Source organism: Balaenoptera physalus (assembly GCF_965194825.1).
Source record: "Balaenoptera physalus genome assembly, chromosome: 18".
In the NCBI taxonomy this organism is placed as follows: domain Eukaryota; kingdom Metazoa; phylum Chordata; class Mammalia; order Artiodactyla; family Balaenopteridae; genus Balaenoptera; species Balaenoptera physalus.
In genome coordinates this window covers 26,696,354-26,714,054 of record NC_138899.1, presented here as the reverse complement: position 1 = coordinate 26,714,054, position 17,701 = coordinate 26,696,354, and the positions used below count along the sequence as shown (strand labels likewise).

At 39.5% G+C, this 17,701-nt stretch overlaps 1 protein-coding gene across 1 annotated transcript in view; it reads left to right on the top strand.

Annotated features, from left to right (window-relative positions):
* The window catches only part of LOC309647474 (uncharacterized protein), a 191,516-nt gene extending 174,228 nt beyond the window's left edge, over positions 1-17,288 (top strand). The window contains exon 3 of the mRNA XM_082434908.1: positions 16,707-17,288. Coding sequence (XP_082291034.1) covers positions 16,707-16,841 — 135 coding nt within the window. The 3' untranslated portion in view covers positions 16,842-17,288. The remainder of the gene's footprint in view (positions 1-16,706) is intronic.
* Positions 17,289-17,701: the final 413 nt, after the last annotated feature.

Sequence of the window (17,701 nt, the reverse complement as noted above, 5' to 3'; positions counted from 1 at the left end):
ATAGGAAAATAATTACAGAATTCCAGCAACAAAGGAATGTTTAAATAAAGAATAATAAATTGTCTGATGGACATTAATGCAAAAGAGAGAGTGCTGTAATAATATGGAAACATCTTTACACTAAATTAAATTATCTAATTTAAATAAAATTAATTTACTATAACTTAGTGGTAACTTTAAAAAAAAAGCAGAATTTATTGTGTAGAATATGATGATCGTTAAGTTTTTTTTTTTAACTTGTACATGGAAGCCAAGACCAGAACAAAAAGAAGCAATAATATAAACATGGGTGGTTGACTTTCTGTCACACTAATAATCTTCTTTTAATTTTTCTGCATCTTCTAAATTTTCTCTAATGATTGGTGTGAAAAGCAGCCTCTAAGATGACCTCGATCATTCCTACCTCTGGAATGCACAGCTTTCTATAATCCCCTCTTCCTGAATGTGGGCAGGACTTGTCTCTAAGCAATAGAATATAGCCAAGATGATGGGTTGTCACTTTCATAAGATCACAAAAGATTGTGACTTCTGTCTTGCTAGCAGACTTTCTCTGTCACCTTGTTGACTTTCATGCTTTGCTGAGCAAGCTACTATGTGGGAGAAGCCCATTGTGCCAGGACCTGAGAACAGCTTCCAGCAGCCCGTGAGGGACAGGGGGCCTCAGGCCAAATATTGTAAGGAAACAAAGGCTACCACACCACTGACTGAGGTTCACGGTGGATCCTCCCTCAGTCAAGCCTTCAGATGAGACCCTGGGCTGAGGCTTTGACTGGAGCCTTGTTAGAGGACATGAAACAGGGGACCCAGCTAGGCTGTGTCCAGATTCCCAACCCACCCCCCCAAAACTGAGATAATAAATGTGTGTTATTTTAAGCTGCTAAGTTTTGAAGTAATTTGCTACATAGTAATAAATGACTAGCACATGAAGGTATTATTTTGATAAACATAGCAGTGAATATCTTTTTAAAAAGGACATTCAAATAAAAAATGAATTTGAGATGCTAAAGGACTTTGTGAATGTTTCCTGTACAATTACCCTTAGAAGCTGACCCTTTGCCCTGGGCAAGAGGGAAATGGAAAGGGTGCAGATGTCATCACTGCATAGCACAGAATATTTGCACAAGCTCACAGGGGGAAGGGTCATTGTGAAAACTTCGGCATTTGGGTTTTTATCCTTCTGCACTCCTAGAAGACTGAGTGATCTGGAAAGAAGAGCATTCATCCTGGAATTAGAAACCTGCTTATAAAAGTAGTTACTTTAAATATATTTGCGAGAAATCTTCAATTTTCTGTAACAGTTTACCCGCCCAGGAAAGAAGAAAAAGGAGGTACTGTGACACTGAAGTTTTCTTTCCTCCACCCCACAAGACGTAATGGAATTAAAAGGCTTTAATGCTGACCATGTGATATTATCTGAGGAGGCTGTACAGAGCAGCCTGTCAGGAGTGGTGACCTTCTACTCTCTAACTCTGGGGCCTCACCCCTGGAGGACCACCTGAGAACTACCTTCAGAAACTATTCCCTGAAGGTAATAGTGGTGGAAGGGGCAAGGAATGTTCATCCTTGACCACTGACTACTTTAGCCAGGAGAGAAGATATTATAGCAGGGGAAGGAGTAAGAAATTGCATCCAGGTGAGCATTCTGTATGGCTTTGTATGTCAGAATTTTCCAAAGCCAGGCATTCTCAGCTTTTGAAACTATATGTGTAATTATGTATGTGTTAAGGTTGAGCAGGCATTCAAAGAGGAGGGAGAAAACTCATAAGTGGCTTAGTGGACCTAAACATGGAAAGGGGGATGGGGCTCTGGTCCTTCTGTGTATTAATTCTCCTCCTTCTTCCTCCCATTCCTGGCCCTACCCTGAGTAAGTTTCTCCTTCCAGCAGAGCATTGACCCCTCACTGGAGCTGTATCCACTCCAATGTCCATCACCACTCCTCTTCCTAGTGGAGAATTCATTCTCAATCATACCATCATTTGGCTACAACTCTTGAAGCACAAACACATGGACCTTCCAGTAGAAGGGAAACAGCAAATATACCTCTTTCTAGAGATATGATTTGCATTCTGGGGACACAGTTTGTTCTAACATACAAGACAGATGGGAAATACATACTTAGTGCCTGCCTGAGTCACCGACATTTAGATGTTTGCTCTCAGCAGTTGTCACACTATAGCAAAAATGCATCACGATGCAGGAGTGTGTGAGGAGCAGTCTGGGATTAATAATCAGACACTCTCAGAGCCCCACCATGGATTAAAACCAAAAATCAGAGATACAATCTCATTTCTACAAACATTGCTTATAAATGATGTGTTAATTTTTCCCCCCCTCTGGTTGACTTTGTAGTAGTCAGCTTAGGCTACCATAACAAAATACTATAGACTGGGTTGTTTACATAATAGATATTTATTTTCTTACACTTTTGGAGGCTGGAAGTTTTAGATCAGAGTACCAGTATGGTTGGTTTCTGTTGAGAGCTTGAGAACTCTCTTTCTGGCCACCTTCTCACTGTGTCTTCACATGGTGGAGAGGGAGAGAGAGAGAGAGAGAGAGTGTGTGGGGGGGAGGAAGGTTGGGGGGCTTGCAGGAGGGGGCAAGCTCTCTGGTGTCTCTTCTGATAAAGGCACTAATCCCATTATGAGGGCCCCACCCTCATGACCTCATCCAACTCTAATTACCACCCAAAGGCCCCATCGCCAAATACCATCACTGGGGGTTAAGGCTTCATCACATGAATTTTAGGAGGACAAAAACATTCAGTCCATAGCAGACTTATCGTCCCCTCTGTATTTTTTCCATACCAACTTTCAAGTACCTGTTTTCTAGAAAGCAAAGTTCAAGCTATTCTTTGTAGAGTATCTCTTATGTGTCACAGAATTTTGACATTTAAAGAATGATTTCTGGTAGTTGTGATTGCATTCAAACTTTTAGTTTGTAGGAAAGCAGAAGCAAAAAAAAAAAAAAAAAGTAGATTGTATAGCATTAAACCTTTAAAATAATATCTTTAAAAAATAGTACTGATAAAAAATGCTGCAATGCAGGCAGGGATCATGGATTCAAATATAGTTTTAAGGGTTAATAAAATGTATTTTGCACAGAACAACATCAAACTGTAAAGCTACACTCTCTTAAAAATCCCAGTTACCTTATATACGAACATTTACGCCGAGTGGCCTGAAATAAGGTCATTATACCCTGATGCTTTCACAACCTTCTCCTTTTCTTTATAACAAGTGCTCACTATTATGGGAAGAATGCCTGCCTTTTCTTTGCAGCTTTGCAGAGCTTTAAGGAAGCAGGGTTTTTAATCACACTCTTTTCTTGCTTGCACTTCTGACTTCTCTGAGTTGGCAAGAGAATTTTAAGTTCATCTCCGAGATAGCATCACTCTTTAACCTTGGACAGTTTAAAAGTCTCTACCGGGGCATTTCTAGGCATTTTATTGCTTCATTCCTTTATTCTCATGTCAAGGATAAGTGGACTTGAGCCAACAAACAAAATTAGAGCAGAGCCCTTACTCTATTTCCAGATCAGCTAAACCAATTAATACAATTTAATTAAAACTTATTTTCTTTCCTCTCTGCAGAAGGGGCTCAGAGAGCAGCTGTTGCAACTGGGTTTTCAGAATGTGGTTCCAGCTTCATTTAACTCTTAAGGGACATTTGCCGAGTGAGACATTACAGGCATGTGACACCACTAATTGATTTCACTTTAAATTTCCTGTGTAATACCTCTTTAAACTATATATGTTCTTCATCAAAAAGGGGAAAGTTTATTTCATTCCTACTTTTTTCCCCCTTGGGATTGAGTGCTTTAGTTGTACTTGTGCCTACAATGAGCTACTCATAGTTGGCAGGTCTCAACCAATTCATTTGAACAAATGTAAAATACACCTGCAACAAGGAGAAAAGTCCTCTATCACAACACAGGATGTATTTTTTTAATTGAAGTATAGTTGATTTACAGTGTTGTGTTAGTTTCAGGTGTATAGCACAGCAATTCAGTTATACGCGTGTACGCGCGCACATACACACACACACTCTTTTTCAGATTCTTTTCCCTCATAGGTTATTACAAAATATTGAGTATAGTTTCCTGTGCTACACAGTAGGTCCTTGTTGGTTATCTATTTCATATATAGGAGTGTATATATGTTAATCCCAAACTCCTAATTTATCCCCCCACCTGGATGTATTTTTACCTTGAATGGAGTAAAAGTTTGTAACAGTAATAGTTCCCACTTTCCCCCTGTCATATTTACCTTGAGCATTCCTACAAGTTATATGTATGATATTGATAAAACAGTCTCTGATTCATTGGGATGTAAGAGAAATCCAGCAAGAGCTTCCCTCTTCCCTTGGATCCCCACATTTACCTTGGGTTTCTAGAGGTCCATCCTGGGGTTCAGCCTGAACTCTGGGGACAGAGTGTACTTCTCAAAAGTACACAGTTGTAACTTACTTTATTGCTCTTCTCTTCCACTCCTTTTTATGCCTCCTTAGACCATGAAATCTTTATTGAGACTAGGGCAGAAACAGTTGCTTTTACTTTGTATCAGTTAGAACTGAGTTTGATGGCAAGTAACAGAAACTCCAACGGAGGTTTAAGTGGCTTATACTGCTCATGGAAGTCTGGGGAGGAGTAGACTAAGCTGATACAGCAGCCAAGAGCACCACATGGGACCCAGGCTTTCCTTTTTTCTTACCCGCCAAACCTAATGGATAGCCTTCAACCTCATGAATATAGAACAATTCTAGAAACTTCACTCACCCCATCTATGTTCCAAGAAGGAACAAAGGAAAGGAAACAGACAAAAGCCTTATGCCAGCAAAGTCTGTCTTACTTTAAAAGATTTTCCTGGAAGTCCCTTCTAGTGATTTCTGCATACTTCTTTTGGACTTCAGGTAAGTACAGAGGAATCTGGAAGGATAAGCATCTTATCTTGACACGGTGGTTCTTACAGTAAAAAGGAAGATGAAAGTATATACATTTGGTGGACAACTAGTTATATCTGCCAAAGTCTACTCCTATAGATATCCAACATCCATATATGCATTTAGTGTAGTATCCTGCCCCTTAGGGAACATTGTAAAATGTGTGAAGGCATTTTTACTTGTCAAGATGACTGGGGAAGGGCAGTATGTTCAAGTAGTATTTGGCATCTAGGAGTGTTGTTAATTGTCCTGTAACCTGTGGAATATCCTGAATAACAGAGAATTATCTCACCCAGAATCCCAGTATTGACTCCCATTGGGAAACACTTTCAAATGTAGGAATGCTACTCTCCTGAAAGGGGATTATATCCTGAATTCATAATTGTTCTTCTTCTAGGTCAAATAAAAGTCTTTCTGGGATTGTGTAACTTTTACTAAATGTAACATCTCATTAACCAGTAATCTAGTTATCCACTTGCAAAACCTCCAGTACACAATGGTGGAGTAGGAACAGCATTAGCTGCAATAAAAATTTACACGTGGAAAAAAAATGAAGTCAATGACTCAGGATGTATATCAGATCCTGCCGATAAGAACTGCAGCTCTGGTTTGACTCAGCTGGTCGCCCCAGTTTGGGTACTTTGGGAGATCTCTCTGGTCTGTCATCCTTCACTGCAATATTGAGCCCTGGGGTAGGAGTGCACCTTCAGGGCTACATGTGCTTTTAGTGCAGTTCAGAGTCCAAGGATTGCTTTGGGGGTAGAATAGTCACAAGCAGATATTGTCCTGTCCCAGGATGTTTGTTTAGATGAGATAGGTCCCTCAAAACTTAGTAGGCTTTCAGGCTATTTGCTCCAGTCAATTCTCTGACTAACAATAGCCAAGGATCTTAGGTGGACGTAGCTTTATGCATTAAGTCTTTTATCTACTGGTTTCTGTGACCTGACCATTTTCCTAAAGTCCTCCTGGTCAGTGCCTTGAAGTAATTAGAAACAACCTTGGATGGGGATACAAACATTTAGAGTAACAATTTTTTTTTTCTAATACTTTCTCCCCGTATTTGGCAGAGAATTTTTGTAGAAGAGTTGTGGGCAAGGCCCAAGGTACCAATTTAAAGCTGCCTCTTCTGAGCCGTCCTCTGTTTAAGATGGAGAAGAACTTAGCTTGTTCTATCTTTGAAGGTTCAAACCATGAGAGCTTCACTCAACTTCGTTTCCAGGTCATTTGCAGGAAGCGCGTCTCACAGCCAAGTTAGTTAATCCGTCTCTGCTTGCAGATGGTCTAATCATAGTCTGAGCTCATTTAGCTCTTGTAGGACTTGGCTCAAAGAGGAAAAAAGAAAGAGTAGATCCCACCATTCTTAATTGTCCCCACCATTTTCCCTAACAACACAACACCCTTGGTTTTCACATGGCCAATACCCCATGTGGTAACAGTTGAACAAAATGTTTTGTTATGATCATTTTGTAATATTTTCTATAGAAACACCAAGAAGATAATTCAGTCTTTTTCTCCTGCAGTGTTGATTTTTTTTTTTAATTTATTATTATTTACACTTTAGATAAGTTTTTTTCAGTTGCACAACATGGTATTGATACTACTGCTTAAACATTTAGGTTTGTATCAAGTTTGGAAACTATCAAATTTCTGTCGCCTACGAACTGTAGACTTAGAGGGCATTTCAAGTGTTCTTGTGTAGTGATTCATTTAGCTGGAGACACTCACTAAGTGACAGGCTGTGGATGTGATCACGTTATTACTCTGGGTGCACTGGCACCGTAGGCAGTGGGTGTGTTTACACCAGGACGGCTAGCAATGACCTAACTGTACACAGAAGTGACTGCAAGCCATAACGCCATATTCCCCAACTTGCCCAACCCCCAAAATGTTAACTCCCACTTGGGAGGGGAAGCGGGGAAGGGCAAGTGCTGTGAACTTGACAGGAGATGTTGGAATAAGAAATGGCAGCCAACTGGGATTGAAATGTCTTAATTTTGCAAATTTGAGAAACCTTACGTACGTAGCGCATCGTTTGCAGTCACGTCCAGTATAGTTCAGTTATTGCTAGCTGTCCTGGTAAAGGAACACTCCTACAGCCTTCTGTGCTGGTTCACTTAGAGTAATAACATTATGACATTCATGACATATCGCTTATGTAACCCCAATTAAATGTCTCTACACAAAAAAAACTTGAAATGCGTTCTAATGGCTTGCTAAGGCCTCTCACACAGTTGTGTAAGGCCTGAAGTTAAGCTCCATTAGTGGCACAGGAAATCCTTCTCTGGTAAACTATTATCAGAGTAGAGTCTAACAAATCACTAGGCAATCACCAAGTAAAACTAATCAGAAAGTCACACCTCTTGATTGCTCTGCAATCACTCTGCTTATGACAGCCTTTAAATAAGGGAGGATGAATAACTTGCAATTTTGTGTATGTCTCATAAAATCTCCTTTATTTGATAGGGATTTTTGTTATTTTTTAAGTTATAAATTTGCTACCTTAGCTAGGTAAATGTTTGGCTTTTAATTTTTTTTAATTTCTTCTTTTCTTTTTCTTTCTAAAATTTTATTTTCTTTATTATAGATTCAAAGGCAAACAAACGGTAAAAACCATGTCACAGTAATACACGGAAGCAATCAGGAAAGTACAAAGCTTAACAAACTAATTGAACCTTAGGGTAGAGAAAGCTCTGTTACACCCAGAAGCTTAGCTTTGAAGGAAGTTAATACTTCTTCAACAGTTGTACTAAGAACATTCAAAATACTTTTGCCCAGGAAGGGTATCAACACTTTAATCTACCTTACACTGATAAAAAGAAAAACACACAGCAGGGAGGCAGCAGGGGCCGGTTTTCATGAAGCCACAGAAGGTAGAAACAAAATGTTCTTTGTCTGGAGAATATTGCACCTGCATTAAATTTACTGCTGACATCTCTTCGTAGAAATTTGATTTTTCTCCCATTCCCCCACCTCTGATTGTTTTCAACACTGAAGAATGTCAAGCATGCCAGTTGTCCTCCTTGTATTTGCAACATTTCTGTTTTCAGCTATGAAAGAGAACAGGGCTACCTCACCCCCTGGCCATCAGCACGTCATTTCAGCAATGCACCTGCACCCGTAACACGACACTGTACCATGCAGAGCTTCATACTTCTGTGACAGACACAAGAGATCAATTTCCTGCCTATTGGGCCTCAAAGTTTGGGTCCTGTTCTGACAAGGAAGGTCTCTTTCAAATAACCCTAACTACTAAGGGCAGCTCAAATAGAGATGAAAACTTTTAGAGGAGTTGCGATATCGGTATCATAAAGGAAGCAACTTTTGACCATATGACCAATGACCATAGGCACAGTGATTGTGGGGTATTTCTTAAGGGGAGGGGTATCCATAACCTCAATGTCCCTATAGTGGGTTGACTGACATTTTATGTTTTCTTAATATTCCATATAGCTGGGAATAATGTAAGTGCAATGGATAACGCATAGTATGGGTTTTGTTCAGAAATTATTTTACCTGTGAAAGCATTATGTATTATAAACTAGTTCAGCTTTGTTTCTTATGTTTAGGCCCTTTTAGCTTTCTGTCAGCCATTGTAAAGGCAGAGTTTATCCCAACTCTGTACCCTGTGCTCACCTCTACTATTGCACCTGTAATTCTGCGTGGCAGTTATTTACTTAGCTATCATCTCCTTTCCTATGTGTGAGTTTCCTAGGACAGAGCCAGGCTGTATTCCCAGGTTGCCAGTGCTTGCACCTGCATTTCCATCTTGGCAAATCCCTGTTAAATGTTTGGGTTTTTTAATGTATTAATGGATTGTCAATCACGTTCGTCACCTCCTAGGAAATCCTGAAGGTACAATAATATATACTTCATATTGAAACTATGTCCGTTTGGCCTTGACTTAGAGCTCAGAAATTTATCTTTCTTTTTTTAATCTATTTTTTAAATTGAAGTATAGTTAGTTGATTTACAATGTTGTGTTAGTTTCAGGTGTACGGCAAAGTGATTTGGTTATATGTGTATTCTTTTTCAGATTCTTTTCCCTTACAGATGATTATAAGATATTGAGTATAGTTCCCTGTGCTATACAGTAGGTCCTTGTTGGTTATCTATTTTATATATAGTACTGTGTATATTGTAAGCCCAAACTCCTAATTTATTCCTCCCCATCCCCTTCCTCTTTGGTATCCATAATTTGTTCTCTATGTCTATGACTCTATTTCTGTTTTGTAAAGAAGTTCATTTGTATTTTTTTTTTTTTAGATTCCACATATATAAGCAATATCATTCCACATACAAGCAATATCATAGAATTTGTCTTTCTCTCTCTGACTTACTTCACTTAGTATGAGATCTCTAGGTCCATTCATGTTGCTGCAAATGGCAGTATTCCATTCTTTTTTATGGCTGAGTAGTATTCAGCCATAAAAAAAACTAGTGTGTATGTATATACCACATCTTCTTTATCCATCCATCTGTCGATGGACATTTAGGTTGTGTCCATGTCTTGGCTATTGTAAATAGTGCTGCTATGAACATTGGGGTTCATGTATCTTTTTGAATTATAGTTCAGAAATTTATCCTGAGTTGGGTAAGAAGAGAAGAAAGTGGAGGAGGAAAAGAAGGAGCGGAGGAAGATGAATTGTGTTATCTTAGAGTCAGAAGGCCTGGGCTCCAAAGATGGCTCTAACACCTACAAGTTATGTGACTTTGAGAACTGACTTAATATCTAAGCATCATTCTCCTTACTGAAAAACGGGGATACTAGTAGCATCTGGGGGATTAAATGAGACCATTAATGTACAATGCTTAGAAGTGCTTCTTCCAGAGAAAAAATTCAGTAAAAATTAGCAGTTGGTACTAGCAGGGTAAGAAAAAACTTTGGCTTCAGCTTATCAAAGATGTTATCATCATACCATAATTTAAAAGAAAGTTCCAAAAAGGCAGAGGCACAATTAGGAAGCCTTAAGTTAGAAGATGTGCCTTAGGCCACCTGCTCTTCCTATCCACTCAGAAATCACCAGGCAGAGTCTGGCTTCTACTCTATCGTTTGCTTTATGAATACCTGCAAACCTCTCTCTGTCACTGCAAATGTGCTCCAGGTTAATTTACTTTTGGCAAAGGGCAGAATTTAAATGGAAGCCTTTTACATGTCATGTCATGGATCTTGGAACAGAAAAAAGAACATCAGTGCAAACCGGTGAAGTTCAAATAAGAACTGTTGCTCATTTAGTAATATTGTACTGATGTTAATATCTTGTTCTTGACAATTATACTATGTAAGATCTTTACACAAGGGGAAGTGAAGTGAGGTTATAAAGGAACACTTGTACTATGTTTGCAACTTTCCTGTTAAGTCTAAAATTGTTTTTTAAGTTTGTTTTGTTTAGCTGAGAAATAATCTGTATTAATCATAGAGGAAGCTTCAGCAGATTTTTATTCGTTCCCAAATCACTCACTACAGACATTTGGACACACATGGGCCGACGCTTCTAAGACCTCATGGAGACAGTATCTTGCAAGCACATAAAATTGTAGGGCATTTACGGAGTCCACATGATATAGTTCTCCCCTGAGGACAAGATGATTGTGACGCTAAAAACTAGGAGCTGAGGCAATGCTATTGACCAGGAAAAGCAAAACAAACAGCATTCAAACCCTTCTGATAAGAAATCCCTTTTCTCAACTGTGGAAGACCTTAGTTTGAAGCAGATATTTCATTCCATAGACATAGTTCGGCTTTCATACAAACAGGTCAGGTAATTCCTTCCTCAACTATGTGATATTTTATAAATGGAACGCTTCATACTTTATAGATTCCAGTGATGGTGATTACAAGGCAAACCAACAAGTATTTGCATTGTTAAACGATTCGAAGAAACGACTACAGAACATTTATTCATAAATCCATTATCGGCTGAGCAAGCACTATGTAGGAACCTGGATCCCTGCTGCTAGCATATAATGAGATCAGCTCTTTTTCCGTGGAGACACTGCTTTGGTGACAGGCTCAGTGTAGGATGAGGATAGGGAGAGATTGGAGACAGAGGTATGAGGTTACTGCTGGGTTAGGTAAGATAGAATAGGGGCCTTACCTGAAGCAGTGTTAGGAAGGATAAAGAAGATGGCATGAAGTTAAGTGATAAGATCACTAGCAAGAGAACAAAGGTATATGATGACCTGTCTCAAATATGGCATGCAATGGAGTAGCAAAGGAAGGAGGAGGATATTGCGTGGGAAGAGAGTGTGGATGTGATGAGGTCGTATAAGGGAGAAAGGAGGTAGGAAGAAAGGCAAGCTGATAGAAGAGAAAGAGAGAGAAAGTACATAATTAAATTTTTAGGCAAAAAAAAAAACAACCTTGCTTACCAAGAATCCTTGGTTTTCCTAAACTTTTCTATTTTTATCTTAGCCAACTCTGAATGACCTCTGTAATACCCAGACAACCACCACCATAATTCTAGGTAATACTGGTCTCAGGCATTATAGTATCAGTCTTAATATAATTTAGACGCTACAGCCCTCTACCACTTTTTTTTTTTTTTCCTGAGAAAGTTATTAAGATGCAGTCAGTTATCAGGGAGCAGTGTCCTTCATTAGCTACAGGATGTTTTTAGGAACTCAGATATACTCAGGCACCAATAAATAAACAAAAGTGGCTGAGTTATACTGATATGAACTAAACTCATGTTACACTGTTGCTATAACAGTAGTGAGTGGTCATGAAGCAAATTGCTAGTGATAATGATCAGTTTGAGTGGATCCTGTGTCCACAGTTAGGATGCAGAAGACAGAAAGTACATGTATTCATTCTTTCAGGAAATATTTATTAAGCCCTACTATGCATCAGGCAATGCTCTAGATTCTGGGGATATAATGGGGAATAGGAAGGACAATATCTCTGTTCAAAAACAAATTGTTTTCACTATAGTAAATGTTAGGCAGAAAATAAAGCAGGGTAGATAGAACCTGACCCACCTGGGGAGAGGGGCAGAGGGAGGAGAGCTACTTGATTTAGATGATCAGTTCTCCAAGGAACTGTCATTTGAGCTGAGACCTGGCAGGAAAGCAAAGGCAGCCATGAGAAGCTCTAGAAGGAGTGGGGGAAATGCTCCAGATGGAGGCATCCTGTGCTGGTTACAGGCACAAAATCAGAGCCAGACTCTGTGGGTTTGAATCATGATTTCCAATTACCAGCTGTTTGGTCTTGGACAAATTCCTTAGCTTTTGTGTGCCTCAGTTTCCTCATCTATAAAATGGAGATAATAAGGGGACTGAATGTATTAAATACTTGAATAAAGTGCTATTTGTGTTTGTTAAATATATACATACATACATACAGTCAGCTTCAGCCTGGGGTTGCACTTGGCGACAAGTAGTAAAGAAACGTTTTTAAGAGTGTAATTGTTATGCTGAATCTTGAGGTTTGGAGCAGAAACTCTTGAAGCAGAGGCAAGAGTACATAGAAAAGCTGTTCAAAAACAACTTAGGCTGCTTGGGTACTTAAGTAATTTAGAATAGATAGGGGCACAAGGGTGTTCCAAGTCAATCTTCTGGTTACCTGTCGCTATATGACAAACTATCCCAAAACTAAGTGCTTAAAATAACTTGTTATTATCTCTCTTGATTGTGGAGCTTGATGGGCTCACCTGGGGGATCTCGTGAAACTGCGGTACGATGGTATATGAGTCTGGATTCATCTGGAGACTTCTTACCTAGAGGTCTGGCTCCTGGGCTGCAATGGCTGGAACAGCTAGATGTTAGTTAGGTGTCTCCCTGTCCATGGGGCCCTTCCTCATGGCTAGCTTGGGCTCTCTCACAGAATGGCGGTCTCAGGGCAGTCATACCTTTAACTTGGCAGTTTCCCCTAGAGGGACAGTTCCAAGAGACAGGAAGTGAAAGCTGCTAGTTTCCTAAGGCCTGTATTTGAAACTGACACGATGAGATTTCCACCGTACTTTGTTGGTTAAAGGAGACACAAACCAGTCCAGATTCAGGGGACTGGTTTTTTTTGTTTGTTTTTCTTTTAATTTATCTATTTATTTATATTTATTTTTGGCTGTGTTGGGTCTTCGTTGCTGTGCATGGGTTTTCTCTAGTTGCGGCGAGCGGGGGCTACTCTTCGTTGCGGTGCACGGGCTTCTCATTGCGGTGGCTTCTCTTGTTGTGGAGCACGGGCTCTAGGCACGCGGGCTTCAGTAGTTGCAGCATGCGGGCTCAGTACTTGAGGTTTGTGGGCTCTAGAGTGCAGGCTCAGTAGTTGTGGCGCACGGCTTAGTTACTCCAGGGCATGTGGGATCTTCCTGGGCCAGGGCTTGAACCCCTGTCCCTTGCATTGGCAGGCAGATTCTTAACCACTGCGCCGCCGGGGAAATTTTTGATTGGAGAAGAGTCAAAGAATGTGTGGCCATTTTGAATCTGCTTCAAGGGGTGATGAGAGGCAGAGCTGTAGATGTGGGGGATGAGAGGCTGCCTATATTCAGGAGGGCCTTGTATGACATTCGATCATGTTCAAAATTTATCTGGTAGGCAGTGTTAGAACCGGTTTAGGTTTTAAGTATGGAAATACTAACGTCCGGATGTTACAGCTGAAGACAAGATAAAACAGATTGCTTTCTTCTAAAGTTGTGGTGGAAACATGAGAACAAAAAGGGAAGGTAAAGATTGATGTAATAGTCTTCAGTTCTACAGGGTTATAATGTTCTTCCAGTACTGCTCCCTGCAGAGAAATTCTCTAATGCCTACAGATGGGTCCTAAGAACAAAGAGATGCAATTGTAACCAGGATGCATTGTGGATAAGAGGTGAGATTGGAGAGAAGGTCCTTTGCCTAGTACTCAGAATTTCTCATTTAGTTTTATTCCTTTGATTTACACAGAGACTATTTTGGGGTGGGAGACAACCGATCTTGGGAGATGGGTGTTGCCTTTTTTATATGGTGCAATAGTAACTTACCTTAAAGGAGCTGATCTGATTCTGTAGTAATTCATGAGTAACTGGTTCTATGAAGCATGTAGACAGAGTCCATTTTCTATACACACTTACATAAGCATTGATTAACACTTTCTAACCACCCCCCCCATGTCTATTTTTAAAATTAGAGCCGAAGAATTTCAAAAGTTGCTCATGGAAGGAACATTTATAAAGTTATGAAACTTAAGGCAATCTGACTTTCAACAACAAAATCCCATCTGGGATTGCCACGTGTGTGATTTCTGTGCTAAATGGGAGAATTCTTATTTTATGTGTCGACTTCTAAGTTCCAGGACTAAGTACCTGGTATGGATAACATGTTTCTTTCTTCACCATGAACAATGAACCACATACCTCAAAATAGTTTCTTCTTCTCTAATCATTTTCCCAAGCCATAGGGCTTTATTTATTCAACAAACACTTGCATCCTGCTCATGATGTGACAGGTATGATTTGAAGAACTCTATAAATATTAAGTCATCTTCTCATCGTCACTACCCGAGGAGGCCAGAGCTGTTATCATCATGCTCCGTTTTGTAGATAAGCCATAGAGCAGTTAGGAACACAGGTAGTAAATGACAGAGCTGGGACATGAACCCATGCAGCTGGGCTCCAGAAGTCACATTCTCAAACACTATGCTTGGTTGCCGCCATTTTTCCCTTAACACCGCTATTTTAGCCTCTACATAGCTCTCCTTTAGCCTTGACCCACAGTATTACAATTTTTGTAAGCTCTCCAAGAGGAAAAGTCCTGATCTATTCTTCTGTGAATCCATGGTATCTGGCATTGGACTTAGCAAAAATAGAAGGTATTCAGTAAATAGGTTTGCCTAAATGAATGAAACTGGGTTAATAATCAGAGGTATAAATGATTCTTAGACCTTCATATCTAGATTTTTATTATCCAATAATTATGATGTCTACACATGCTTTTCACTTTCACTCACATTGGCATAAAAGTATGTATTTATCCCATTCCTCCTGCATGTCTAAGCACTCACATTTTCTTGCTCTCTAGGAAGGTTCATAGGAAGTCTAATAATTTAAATTTGATTCCAGGACAAAGGTTAATTGGCAAGGATTGCACAAGCATTAAATATCATACATGAATCACAAGGTTAGTTGGCATTTCTGAATCATATGGCTCTTATCATAATGAAATTTTTCAGAGAAACGACATCTTGCTCACTAACTAATGGTTTTTTGCCCTATTGAGAAATCTTTTCTTTAACATTAGTAGGTTAATCAAGATTGATATCTGTGAACTATAAACTCTTAAGTATACAATCTAATTGGGGGCATTGTTGACAAAATGTCTATTTTATAGGCAGGGTCACTGAACAAACATCACTTGCAAATATGTCACAGACATTTAAAAATGTATAGGATTCAGCAAATATTGTTCATTTTATTCATTCATTTTTTTCACTATCTTTTTATAGTGGCGATGCATTTTAAGATAGAAAAAGCCATACTTTAATCATTGAACTACACAAACTCAATTTTAAAACAAGCCTCTTGACAAATAGAAAAGTTCTTAAAAAAAAGGAATAAAAGGGGAAAAAGTTTAATTTTTCCCTAGATAAGAGGGCAGTTTTATGATAAAGTCACAATTGTAATCCTGATTTCTCAAGTTTATTGATTTGAGTTCTTAGAAGAATTCAGCCATTTTTTTTCTTCTGAGAACAAGACAAACAAACATATACAAATACATACATATATATATATATACAAATATATATAAGAAATACTTCCAATATTTGAAAGCTATTTCCTCTGAAAATTCTTAGTTACAAATGCACTGTTTTACGTCTTTTCTGAAAATGGATTTATTTAAAAAGTGAATCGTTTTATATTGCAGGATTTGTATATATAATATTTCTTGTATTCCTTGTAAAAAATGAAACAAAATCTTTTTTTTTTTTTTTTACAAACACCAAACTCAGAGACTCTGAAAAAATAAACATATGAAAAGATAAAAAGGCAATTTCAATATTGTTTTAATAAAAGCATGTTTTTCTTATTAAAGTTTTGGGATGGATTTAAGATGCATAAAGCACAAACCAGGAATATTTGAACTGGGACAGCACACACTTTGGGGACCTAATAAAACTGCAGACCACAAGCCTCCATCTCTTGCTTCAGGGATGTTATCCAAACTCCTAAGTGTGGCTGTGAGTCTGATTAGTCATCTATCTCTGCATCGGACCGAGAAAAGACCAACCTCTACCTCACTTGTCATTTTTAAATATATGTGGGGCTGGGGATTAGTGGAGACAGCACAGAATATACCAGATGAAACAGTATATTGTAGGAAACTAGTTTTGCTATTTTATCTTTTTCTTCAACTAGGGAATCACCCTATCCATGACGAAGGTTCTGACAGCAACCAAGGCAGATCCAACAGTGCTGAGTCAAGTTGGTAGTTAGATCCTAAAAGCAGCAGAGAGATGTATTTAAAGGCCAGAGACTTGCGAATAGACTAAGAGGTGAGAAGCTGTACATTTGACAACTAAAGACCCCAGTACAGAGATGGCTTTGGACATGGTACCTGGTAAATGAAAATGCACACCTTAAGGAAAAATCAGATGTACAATAACCTGTCTTCCTGTTTTCTGATCCTGAGGTGTCCTGTTTCTAGGTTGGAGGCCAAAGAGAAAGCTCAGTTCCTAATCATCTTATGTCTGCTTTCCTTGACTTTCCCAAAGACACCAGGCTAGGAACAGGAATCATTTATGGAATAGATTGGAAGAGAGCTTCAAGATCATAAAATTGTTCTCCCCTCCTTGTTTTTCAGGTAGAGAAAAAGCGAGGTCCAGAGTGGTTAAGCAAGTCATCCAAGATGCACAGCTCTTTAAGGTCTAGTTCAGATAAAACCAGAGGTGAAGTCCCAAACTCCCAATGTCACCTTTTGATAACATGCACACAATAAAATGATTGCTAGAAAATTATCAAAAAGACAAGGAGAATGTTATTCATATATGAGGGGATGATTCAACAACTTGAGTTGAACCCCCCTCTGCATTTTAACAATACTCATGCTGTTTACTCATGCTGTATTTTTTTTAGTTTCCAGCTTAAGAATCCAGTTACTGGGCTTCCCTGGTGGCTCAGTGGTTAAGAATCCGCCTGCCAATGCAGGGGACACGGGTTCAAGCCCTGGTCTGGGAAGATCCCACATGCAGCGGAGCAACTAAGCCCGTGTGCCACAACTACTGAGCCTCCGCTCTAGAGCCATAAGCCACAACTACTGAAGCCCACGCACCTAGAGCCTGTGCTCTGCAATAAGAGAAGCCACCGCAATGAGAAGCCGGCCCACCGCAACAAAGAGTAGCCCCCGCTCGCCGCAACTAGAGAAAGCCTGCGCAGCAACGAAGACCCAACAGAGCCAAAAATAATAAATAAATAAAATAAATTAATTTTTTAAAAAAAGAATCCAGTCACAGTTCCTGTTATTAAATCATAGGTTGTAGCCTCTTACTTGAATAGTTGAATGGATTGAAGCCTCGGGAGGTTGAGTGACTTGCTCATGGGCATGCAGTTATTTGCCAAGCGGATACCAGGTAGGTGAGACCAGTCTTGCGACTTTCTCTCATGGTACCACATTTTGTTCAGAGACTTCCTCTTAGCCCTAAGAAATGCTGGACTCCCAAGTCCTGCAGGAGAGGGCAATTGGAGGTAGATGCTGTAAGGCACAGTATCTCTTTCTCTGATCCAGGAGCCGCCAGGGCTTTGGAAGTTTGGGAAAGGGCAATCTTATGGGTGCCCTTTCAGAGCCGAGGGCTTACCACC